This window comes from Lotus japonicus, chromosome 5, assembly GCF_012489685.1.
Source record: "Lotus japonicus ecotype B-129 chromosome 5, LjGifu_v1.2".
Classification (NCBI taxonomy): Eukaryota; Viridiplantae; Streptophyta; class Magnoliopsida; order Fabales; family Fabaceae; genus Lotus; species Lotus japonicus.
In genome coordinates, this window is record NC_080045.1 from 65,663,749 (window position 1) to 65,676,287 (window position 12,539).

The window sequence follows — 12,539 nt, forward strand, 5'->3', positions numbered from 1 at the left end:
AGCTAGCCGTAATATAAGGACTAGCCATTGAAGGAACTTTGAGGGCTCGAGATTAGTCGTTGGTACAAACGAAGTGAAACAACTGAGTGAAGATAATCATATACTTGGACAAAGCTCATGGACAAATTCAAAAGCTTGGGCAAGAATGAAAAGATATTTCAAAGCTTCTAAAACAATATCTATTCACTTATTGTGATCTCTAAAACTCGAAAAGATTAGTCTCATTGTTGTCAGTACTAGAAATACCTTAAAAAAAGGAACAAGAGCTAGACTTTAAAAAGTAATAGGCCCAACTCAATACTCAATAATTGGTACTATGTGCCTATCACTTAGAATCACGAACCATGCCTTAGTCTCTTAGCTAGGTTCGATAATTGGTACTTAACTCCGATATTACTTTTGTGATAGACTACAATTTTTCTTTGTGTGTATATGTATTTAAAATGCAACATGCATCACAAGGGTCGACCAAGACGACAGACCACAAGGCTTGAAAGATGTCGGATGAGAGGGCGGGATGATGGGAACAGTGGAGTTGTGGCGTTGAAAAAGACGGTGAGGGTTTTAGGGTTCACGATTGGGAAAACAAGAATATAACTTTAACATCATGTCATCCATTGCTAAATTTGAGCCATGGGATTTAGGTTTTTTCTTTAGCGGACACTACATTGACAAATAACTTAGTGTTGTTCTAGCCGACGCTAATATTTTGAAACATAACTAGCCCTAATTCCTTGACAAGGTAACATCAAGAATTAACCCTAATTCGATGAAATTATTAAAGGAACTTAACTAGTACTCTACAAGCACTTTGAATGATGGTGTAACTAGTGAGTTTAAAAGTAAATAAAATTGCGTGTGTTTATATACACCATGTGAAGATCATGCAAAAACACTTCCAGTTCTGGGAGAAGGGTGGAAATGAGACTATAAACACTTCCAAAACTTAGTCATAAGTGTGGGAAAATGCAGTACAATCTTTGGACCAGATAGATCAGACAGAGAGACAACTAAGTTTCTGAATCCTGACTGTTTGATGATCAAACCATGCAAAACTCAAGGGCAGGCCCCAACAAGAGCTTTGATCATTGATCTTGGCTTCTTCCGACACTAGTAAGTGTTATTCATGCAGTGAAACTCCGTGATATAAGTAAAGGATCATGCGTAGGGGCTTCTTCTGTTTTTGGTAAGTTTGGTCCACCATTGCAAAAGCTTTCTTTGCAATTGTGTTGACGATCGAGCTAGCTAGCAGCTGCATCGACCATTGAAACTCTGCTACTATCAAAGGGAAAGTGTCTTCACAGAGACTGTGCTATATGGCCGGCCCATCCTTCAACCCTCACAACCATATGCCGTGTGTCTCTGTTTATTACTGATCTCTAGATCTCCATTCAATTTCAATATCACAAAAAGGAAAAACCAGAAAGTTCTTTCAATTCTTTAATTGGATACAGGAGTGTCTACAGCCCCTACCCGTATGATCACGGACAGTTCAATCAAGAGAGCTATTTGGATCAGGTAAATATATATGACAGTACTCACAAGAAATTCAGAATAGTGGATATATAAGATCTTGTTTGGTGAACCAACATTGGGTTCGAGATAAGATTAGGTTATGACGAATGATTCATCCACACTATCACTCCATTCCTACTTCTTCCAACACTAGTGTTATGAGCTATGAATCATTGATCTTTGAAGGGTTTGTGGGTTTTTTACTTTCGAACATATCAAGTTTATTAGAATTTAGAAGGTGGAATTCTACTTCAAAAGCTATATTTATCAAATTTTTAGTTAATTTAAGACTTTTCAACACAATTGACATGTGCAGTGACAGATCCAGAAATTTGAGGGTGTGAGGGCAATATACACATATCAATTCGTATAATTTTTTTTAATATATACTATTAAACGTGAGTGCATTTTTTACCAAATGAGACACAAGTAGTAAGGACATTTTTTACCAAATGGGTCATGAAAAACCACACACTTTTACTACTCAAGTGAGATCATTTAGCAATGTGGAATACAAGTGAGGACATTTAGCAATGTGAAACACAAGTGAGAGCATTTTTTATCAAAAGAGTCATAAAAAACCACATACTTTTACTACTCAATTTTTTTTCTAATGATTTTTTTAAAAATCAAGTGAGGGCATGTGCCCTCATAGTCTTCTACATACATGCATCCGTTACTGGACATGTGGAGCATGGACGCGCGTGGTCTCCACCAAATAGATTTATGATCGATTCTGATACCATATTAAAACTCAATTATCCAAAAGGCTTAAACTGATCACATGAATAATTATATTACTATGAAAGTTAAAGGTAGAGTTGTCAATAAGAGTCATCGCAACCCATATGGGTTGGTCAGTCACGAGTTGGGTTGAAAACGGGTTAGGCTAGACCAACCCGCATCTTAACGAGCCAAGAAAATATAAACCTAGCCTGATTCGCCACGAATTGGCGGGTTGGCTCTTAAGTTGGGTGAAATAAAAAATATGGGTAAATTGGAGTAAAAAAATGTTATAAAATAATAAATTATAAATAAAATACAATTTGGAATCAACCATGCGGCATTTTCTACTCACAAATTGACGAGTTGGCTCGCAGGTTGGGTGAAATAAATAAATTTTTTTTGAATGAAGAAATAAATAAAATTTTTGAAATACGAGTAAATTGGATTAAATAAATGTTAAAAAATTCTTATAAAATTTGGAACCAACCATGGGCGTTGCCTACTCACGATGCTCGTGTGCCTTGTTAAGGACTGGAACCAAGCTCCTCATATATCTAATTTGGATTACGATGTTTTCAATGATAATATTAAGGTTTCTTCTTTTCATTTAGCTCAATGCTTGTGTTGGTCTTTATTTGGCCTATTGCTTTGTTTGTTAGTTTTTACGTAAGCAATGATAATTGGTAACCATTGCGGGGGGATTTTTAGAATTTTAGATTGCATGTTTACAGATGTTTTTTTTTTTGAAACCACATATGTTGTTGTTACTGGTGTTTCAATAGCTTGAGATATTGTTTTGTTAAAGGGAATATTTGCGTCTTATAAGGTGAAATCGCAAATTTGATTTGCCTTATTACTCCAGATCCGATTATGATATGTTAGGACCAAACAAATAGTGGTTTTTTTTTTTTAAAAAAAAATGCCCCTAATGGATTAGCCAGTTTAACCAAGTTGCACTGACCCATAACCTCTTTCAGCTGAAATTTAACCAGTCAATCGGACTTACTCGCGGGTTGTTACCCATATTTATTACTTGGGAATTCTAGCTACACCAGATATTTAGCTAAGAAATGGATGCCGATTAACTAGGATTAGAGGACCTAAATATTTTCCACCACTGATTTAATTTCCTAGTGAATTGGAAATCGTTTCCTAATAAATCAATAGTGCATCATATACAATGTTGAAAATAGTTTTGTTTTTTTTTTTGTTATTAACTCTCTAAATGAAGAGAGAGTGTAAATCTGAACTGGGTCTTTCACTGTTTCACAAAAGCAATTAAGTACTTCAGGGAATGTTTTATTAGTAGTTTGATTCAACAGAAAGTAATTGTTTCTGGTTTAAGACTCAAAATCATCATGTTAATATGGTTTTACCAAACATATTGTTAATACACATACTAAACTAAGATTTGAGAGGTTATTGAAACTGTAATCCAAAGCATAGTACTGATAACATTCCGTTAATTACATCATGAGTTGAGTTTGGTGATGATGTATAAACAAACTGGATCTATGTGGATCAGCTTTTCCTGCGGCTGTGTTTCTCTATCCAATATTTGTCCTTCTTTTGCAGGTAAGGTATGCGGGCCTGCAGCGATCTCTTTCTCAAGTCATTTCAGTAGAGTAGCATTTACAGTATTACATGCAACTTTTTTAGTGTAGATCTGGCCCTATATATCACCAAGATCCATAGCACAATATCAATGCCTCTCTCTCTCTCTCTGATCCCGAGAGGCATTAAAGACTGAGGAGCTAGCTAGCACACTAGACTGACTAAGATCATTACAGGGGAGAGACAGTACATGGTAGCTAAATAAATAGCCAATGAGATATGAAAACTGGACATGTTTAAATTTATGAAGATTACTCAAATCTCTCTTTTGGATTCTCCCTTTTGAAAAATGAATGTGGTATGATTAATTAACAAGGTAGTTTTACTACTGAGATTTTCAGTGTTTAGGAAGAAAATTGTGATGTTTGTAAATGTGTGAATATTAATTTTATTGATGTTGAGTTTGGTGCGTGCAGCGTCTAAAACTATGTTGAAGGTCAGTGAGAGTGAGCTTGAGAAATTAAGTATGGTGTGTGGTCTAGTCAAAAAACATTTGAATTGCTCTTGAATTAAGGAATATGAGACTTGTTTTTTTTAATGTTTTCATCATTGATAATTCAAGTAATGTGTCAATCTCATTTTGTTATTAACAGCCTTGATATATACCATTGGTACAGGTCCTTGTTTATACTAGATGGAAAAAGTAGCTAGGGGGACCCGGAGAGATTCAGTAGTAAGCCTGTGAGTCAAAGCCGGTATAGTGTACGATCGATCGACAATTGCCATTTTTCCCTTTTGCAGTTTGGTTTTAATTGTTTAGAGGGTTAATGCATGTGTTCCTTCAATCGAAAACCTCTCCTGAGAAAATAACCAATTGTATCACGTTTTTACCACTTCAATTTTTCATTCATCAATGATCCATCAGTACAAAAAGCAAGACTCAAGATTAATTGTTTGATGTGTCCTGTCAACAGAAGTGCAGGGTGGGAGAAATGGGTGATTGGGTTTGGGTGGATGGAGTATGGATTTGGAATTGAAGTGGTTAAAGAAAGTGTTTAAATAGGAAAGGCAGCTGTTAGAAAATCTTTTGCAGGAAATAAACTTAATTGCATTGAGACAAAGTGTTGAATATGAATGGATTTGGAGAAGGCAAATATGATATATAGGAACCTATCTGTCAAGTCTGCATATGAAGTAAATGGATTGTTAAAGCTCCCTAAAAAATTTCAGCATTTAGCTGTAAACAATTCAAACAAGAGAAAAAATGAGACACATGAACACTATACAAGCTAGGCATGATTATATGTGCCCTTTCTATCATGAAATGGAAGAGACAACTAGCATCTTCTATTTTCATTTAAATTCATTCTGGCTATTTTGTAACAATGCTATAGCTGGATTAGTGGTCAACTTGTACTTCCTGCGGATTGTCTAACTCACTTTCTGCAACATTGTCAAGGTATTCTAGTGTGAGCTTGTAAGTTTCACATTAGATAAAAAAGAAAGTGTTAAACATTTCATATTAGTGAAAGAACTTGTAAATCTAATGTCTTAAGATTTTGGGTAAAAGATGTGATGTTTAGTATTCAATTGTGGTTTGCTTTGCTAATGTGAATATCTCCCATAGTTTTTAACATCTCCTTTAGTCCAACAATTGTTGGTGTCGCAGCTCCTTGTGTTGAAAGTCTCCACCACAAGGTGGTGATCAGACTGCGTGTCTCGTTGTTGAAAACCAACCCAAGTATTTAGAGTCCACTTGAGATTACTTACACTTGGGGCGGGAGATTGTCAAGATGTGCGAGTAAGAAGTCACACACTAAGTGATAAAAGGAGTATTAAGTGAGATGACTCATACACCCTAATTATGTCTTAAGGGTTTTGGTGAAGAATGTAGTGTCCAATTTACTTGGTATAGTAGCTGATGGAATTGGTTTGACTGAGTGCCAGCTTCTTATGTTAAAAGTCTTCCTGACAATGGTGATTAGGCGGCATGTCCTGTTGATGCACAGCGAACGATAGTGCAAGTATTTTGTGACTTTCACTTCAAATAGACGTACACTTGCGGGAGTTGTGTTAAAAAGTGTGAGTAATTCTCACATTGAATAAAAAAAATAAAGTGTTGATGACTCATACACTCACTCAATGTCTTAACATTTTGGAATGTCAATTCACTTTGGTCTGCTCTTACCCTAATGTGAAGGTATCTCTGCAATATTTGGTTACATAGGAACAATATTATTTTTCAAAAGACTTCATATCTTTGAAGTCCCTATAAAATATGAATCATTTGGTTTTGGTCCCTACATTTCTATATTTTTAATTTAGTCCTTAATTGCAAAGAAATATAACGGTTTTTGTCATTAGGGTTAACATTCATTACAAAAAATGTGAGTCAATAACAGAGATACACGTTTGTCGTTAACACATCATTAGTTAGTTCTAAGTGACATCATTTTTGTCACATATGATTTAAGCAGCTAATGCTGATTTTACTCTAACAACGATTTGTATCCTTCCTTCTCTCTTTTTGTTTGTCGAAGGATGACTCAAGTGAAAAGAACTAAGTGACATATGAGTTAGAGAGGGGGAAATCTATCGATCAAATCTTTGTAAAGGAAATTTGGCTTATAAATAAAAACTATAATGGTGGTTGATTAATTTTTTTATTTGGTCACTCAAGATAGAGAATGAATAGTTAATGCAGGAGAATCCATGAATTATATTTATATTTTAATCATAAAACAGTAAAACATCCTAACCAACTCTTAAAACATCCTAACCAACTCTTGGAAAGTTTCAGTTGATATTTAACTTGTTGTCCCAGCTTGGCCAATACAAAAGCCCATCTTCAAATCCCACCATTACAACTCCAAGCCAAACTAGCTGAGCCTGTCCATGAGCTCAAAAGCTGTCCTCAGCTACTGTTCTATATAGATAAACCAAAACCACCTCTCATTTTCTCTCCCTCTCTCTCATGAGTCATGACCCCTATCTGTCACCACCTTGTTCTCTCTTCTTTCTTAGTACACAAAATTATAAACAATCACTCATTAAAAACCATCTTGAAACCGATTGATCGCTGAAGTTGGAGGGTCCAAACGATGCTGCAGATGCTGTGATGATGCTCCTGAATAGCTCCTTCCCCAATTCAACCCTTCTTCCTGATTCTGCAGTGACATGTCCTTAACACCATTTCCCGGGAACCCTTGTCCCACCGGTGCACCTATGCAAGTGTAACTGGACTCACCTCCTGCATAGTTCATGTTGTTATGGTGACCTGCATATGGCTGGTGGTTGGTGCTACTCATCACATGACTCAAATGGTAATCATGGTTCACTGGATGCTGAGGGAAATTGTGTGATGGAAAAGTCACCGGTGGTCTTGAAGGTGAAGCATATAGATATGGTTGAGATGGTGGTGGTGGTGGTGGTATGTGGGTTGTTGAGGATGAAGCAGAGAAGTATCTTGGGAATCTGAGAGGCATTGCTGGGTCTCCTCCCATGTTATTACCTGCAGTAGGTGGATGATATCCCCCAACTGGTGCTATTGGTTGGCAGCATCTGAAGAACATGTCACAAATTGTATCAAACAGTGTAGTGCTTCTACTTTAAATGAAAAACAACACTAAAGAACAAGATAAAAAAGATCCATATATGGGGTAGAAATTGACAAAGATGCTGATAAGGAAGAAAAAATTGGTAGTGGTGCATACCCTAGGTGAGGGGCAACTTGTGGGGCAAGGTTATGATCGTTTCTGAAGACCAGTTGACGAGCATGGTTCAGTGTCTCTGTTTCCCTCTCTGAAGCCAAACCCAACACAACCACAAAAACAAAATCAAATCAAAGTAAAGCATATGAAAACATGGAAAAGGGTCATCAAAAGTCAAAACCAAGAATTTGTTTGACATGACTACGCTTCATGGCCAAATCATTAATATACCAAATTAATTTTAATTTTGAATCAATTGCAAGAAGAAATTTCTAACATGTACAACATTAGTATTTTATGAGGTGGTTTAATTCTTTTGAGTCTTGAGAGAGTTTAAAAGGTTAAGGAAAAGAGAAGAAAAGTAGTGAGAGCTAGAACTAGCATGCCTTGGCGGTGACGGTTCATGTGTCCCCCGAGAGCCTGAGACTTGCAGAACTTGAGGGAACAAAACCTACACTCATAGACCTTCCCACACTCCTCTTTATCTTTTCCTTCCTTCCCGCCGCTTTTCTTTTTCCTGCTGCTGCAACCTGCAATGCATCCACAACCATCCAATTAAACCAACTTTTCCTTAAACTCCATTTCCCCTTTAGTCAAACCATTTATTAACTAATCAATTTAATACTTTTCTTAAACTACCCTTTTTATGCTCTTTCCGTTTTATGTCATTTTCCATTGTGATGCATGTTTACCTTTCAAGTTCAAAGAGAAGCAATTAGACAAGAGTAGGAGAAATTAAGGAGTGAAAGAAATAAAATAATGAATAAGGAAGCATGAGCAAAACCAAAAATATATATTAAACTGAAAAAAAAACATGTGATGAGCACTGTTTCATGGTTAAATATTATTCCACACACCATGATCCAATTTTGTTTCCTTTGAAAAGGGAAATTCTTCCATGGTAAGTGATTGTGAAATAGTAGAACCATTTGAATGTTTGCTTTGATATTTTGGTATATTGACATGGCATGATGATCATATTAATGAAAAAGGGTTGAGTATTACCGGGTGAGGAGCTATCTTCTAGGACTTGTTTGCCATCTCTAGAATACTCATCAGGCAAATTGTTAAGATCTAAAGGGTTTCCTTCTGGTCTCCTGTAAAGGAGCAACAAAGTCATAAGAGAGAGAAAGAAAGAGTTAAAAGAGGAGATAATCAATCAGGAGAAGATGTGAATGTGAAGGTGTAGTAGTAGTAGTGGGGAAAGACCTACATGTTACCGGCAGAGAGAGACAGAAAGAAAGAAAAAAATGAAAAGAGGGAAGCACTCTTTGTTTCAGATGGGAAGATAAAACTTGAGCTTTTTACAAAATTTGTGAGACTTTCAGTTTGAGACTGCAATGTAGAGGCTAGTTGTGTTGAGTGATGGTGGAAGATAAGGAGCTTTGAAAGTTCTCTATCAGTTCCTCTGCCACACCTCTAGATTCCTTTTCTTTTTTTTTTCCTCTCACACACACACAAAGTTGAATGAACAATTGGACAGTAGGTCTCGTGACTTTAAAAAGAGAGTTTGGTGTGGGTGTGAGGTCTTGCTTAATCAGGTTGGTTAATTGCTAACTAGCTTAGTTACAATTTTGTTGAGACTTTTTTTACAAGTGTATTTTCTAATGAGACAATCTTATTCGGACCGGATAGAATATACATATATAAACGAAAAAGTCCTCTAAATATTTAACACATCTGCATACATTCACAAGGACTCAAACTTCAAACTTCTGCTTAAGTTAAAACAACCCTCTGTAATTGATTTTAGGCGATTGGTGGTAGTTTTGTTGAAATTTCAGAGAGGAAGAAATTGCCTTTATAATAATTATTCAAATAACATTTATCTCTTCCAAAAAAATAAATTCAAATGAACATAATCTGTGAAGAAGATCTTTACCAACGAAGGGTGGAAATCGAATGTGCAGTACTAGATGTGTTTGAGTATTAAAGTTTGCCCTAAGAATGAAAGTTTGCATTTATACCAGAAAGAAACCAAGACAAGGCATACAGTACAACGTAAACATTTTGCGTGATTATTGTACTTAAAGACGAGAAGGGGGGGAAGGGAGGGGGGCATGTTTGAGGACTGTTCATGTATGGTCCACAATAGTTCAATGCCTCCTTCTGGGTGTAAAATTCTACCCAGGGGACTTACACTTGCTTCAACGAATGGTTGCTATCATTAGGGTTCTTGCAATCTAAGTTGAGATAGACTCAACCCCACACATGTTGTTTTATTCTTTGAAACTTGTTACATCTCCAAGATTACATATACATAGTCCTTTTCATTTGATGTGTTACTAGAGAAATGCATTTGGATCTTCTTAGTGTATCACATTCATCATTTTATTCTCTGTTTGCTTTACATATATACCAAGATGCTTGTATTTGTTTTGGAGGAACAACCTCTAATTAGTGAGCATTGGTTTATATGATGGTTAATGTTATCAAATATGCACAAGTGACGAATAAGTCCGACATATCTGGTAGATAGCTGAGATTCTTAAACATTTAGTTGATGGTTCAATCCCTTTATAATGTGCATGAAAAAAATTATTTGGGAGAAACTTACCCACATATTATTCGGTGAATGAGATTCTAAAGTCCTCCTTGTCTCCCGTGGTGACGTGTGGCCTGACTCATCTCAGTTAGCGTGGCGTAGCACATAGTCATGATGGGGGTGTACCTGTAGAATTTACTCCGACACAATAGTTAGTGACAGAGCTAGAAGAAAATCTCAAAGTCTTACAAAAACTCAAAATTTAGTAAAATGAGTCAAATATTAAGTAAACGAATGATCGCACATATGTTTATAGACTCTAGATCTGCGATCATTGTCTCTGCAACTGCAAGTTTATAGGAAACTCATATGTTGAGTCTTCTGAGCGCGAGGTTGGTTCTAGGATGTGTTGCTTGTTCGTTACTAATTGGGTTATCGTGAGACATCAATTTTGGCTATGACGAGTTATTCCTCAACTAAGTCATCAAGTTTAACTATTATCATGACACACATTTAGTTGTGAGCCCTTTTGGGTAAGCTAAGATGCTATTTTCCCTTTTGGATCGGCTATAACACCATTTAATATGATATCAAAACCTCGATGAAATTATTCTCATAAAAATCAGCAGTGAGGTACCTAGGTGCACAAAGAAAACGCAGAGAGAGGAGGGGACAACTGCAAGAGCCTTAAAGATTTTATTAACCAGATACTTACTTGGTAACTAACTCCAAGAAACCAAGCCCTGTATACACCTCTTGATTTGGAGCAACATATATTTGTAAATGGCAAAAACAAACAATAGCTATTAAACTTGTTATCTTGTCCAGAAGCTGAGTGGTTCTCGATCCCAGCCTCGATCACCTGAAATGGATATAAAGGAAAAAGAAGACACTACCTAATAAAAGAGCTAGGCATTAAAATCAGGTGATTGATGGACCACTCTACTATGCAGCTGGCCTTGACTAGCTAGCTGGTTGGCAAGGCCGGTCCCGATATTTTGGAGGCCCTGGACAAATAATAAAAATGGACCCCCAATAATTTTTAAAAAAAAAACATTATCTATTTAAATTATAAATAACATCAACAACTTCAAAAATATGTGACTAACATAAACAAAATTTCATATTCTAGTCAATATAATCCAAAAAAAAATTTAACTACTTAAAAAAAGCCTCTCTCCTAGCATTTTTTGAAGCAAAACTTTCAATCAATTTTCATATTGTATATTCTCCAACATATTATTCTCAATTGCTATCAATGCTAACCCATTAAGTATTTTCAGAGTTAATTGGTTCACCAATTAATATCCACTTATCTAGTAAATTAGGTAGAAGAACCCAAGGAAACCTTTCACATTTCAATGCTAATTAAGCTCTTAAAAAACCGCTATATAGAATTAATGTCCGGAATTATTAACTAGCAATGTGTTGGTTCGCTTGGCAACGCATCTACTGGCCATGCAGCTCTCGAACCTGTACCACACAGGTTCCAGAGCATAGTGCTTTTCCATTGAACTAGCTCACTATATTAGAATATTTTCGAACATTAATAATTTATATATTTTAGAAATATATCTCACAAATTTTTTTTTGGGGCCCCTTCTTTTTGGAGGCCCTGGGCTGTGGGCCTGCTTGCACAGGCCCAAGGCCGGCCCTGCTGGTTGGTACTATATATGATGAAGGTTTTGAGACATATTTAATGTTATTATTTTTCAAATCTGAACCAAAGTAATCTGAAATTTTCTTGCAAGTTTGTGTGTGTGTATATATGATTACTTTTGAGGTGGTCCATGCATCACGATTTTAAGAAGTAAATCCAATAAACATTTGTTCCATGTTCAGAAGTCTAATTAGCAAGGCAGCTTACAACATGTAGATCGAGGAGACTGTCTTCATCATATTGGCTTCTTTCTTTCGGCAGTCAAAATTTAAATTGAAATGTTGCTACCATTACTTTTTTTCAGTGTTAATCGAATATTTTCTAAAACTAATAATAGTTATGAGACTAATCCTCACTTCACTATCATCACACAGAGTAACAATAGTTAGTGTAAATGGGAAATTATAGCTGCCTGTTTATTAGGACAATGGATGAAATGAAAACATACAAATTGAAAAAAAATGAAAATTACAAAGTTATTTATACATGCCAATGCAATGTGAAACATTGTTGTTAAAATTGGATTGGTCGATTTTATTGATTGAGCTGAGAATCGGTCAAGTGATCGTTACAATTTAAAATAAATCAATAGATTTTAAAATTGGTAAATATTGGAGAAAACTAGATAAACTCAGTACTATTAAAGCAGTTTGAACTTGACATATGTCTCCACCATTCGAGAAACTGCAGTTATCATCCGAGTAACTTTCTCATTGTTTGAGCTTGTGTTATCTCTCTTTCGGGGGTTTAACTTGCAAACCACATTTGGTACTTACAATCCACTTTAATTGTGGATCACGTCACAGCCTATTTTTATTCCAAATTTTGACTTTCTAAAATAACTTTTTTAATCAAATAAATTATTTTTTTTTGTCAATCAATTAATTGC

The 12,539-nt window shown here is 35.7% G+C and overlaps 1 protein-coding gene across 1 annotated transcript; it reads right to left on the bottom strand.

Annotated features, from left to right (window-relative positions):
* Positions 1-6,504: 6,504 nt before the first annotated feature.
* LOC130720290 (zinc finger protein JAGGED-like) lies at positions 6,505-8,934 on the bottom strand. Its single transcript, XM_057570918.1, has 5 exons — positions 8,719-8,934; positions 8,511-8,602; positions 7,892-8,035; positions 7,509-7,596; positions 6,505-7,356 (listed from the first exon to the last, which is right to left on the bottom strand). Coding segments are annotated over exons 1-5 (837 nt in total). The 5' UTR covers positions 8,721-8,934; the 3' UTR covers positions 6,505-6,845.
* Between the last annotated feature and the right edge of the window lie 3,605 nt (positions 8,935-12,539).

Coding starts and splice junctions, on each gene's coding strand:
- LOC130720290 (XM_057570918.1), bottom strand. Junction 8,036..8,510: donor AGAAGATAGCTCCTCACCCG/GTAATACTCAAC, acceptor GATGCATTGCAG/GTTGCAGCAGCAGGAAAAAG. Junction 7,357..7,508: donor CAAGTTGCCCCTCACCTAGG/GTATGCACCACT, acceptor CATGTTCTTCAG/ATGCTGCCAACCAATAGCAC.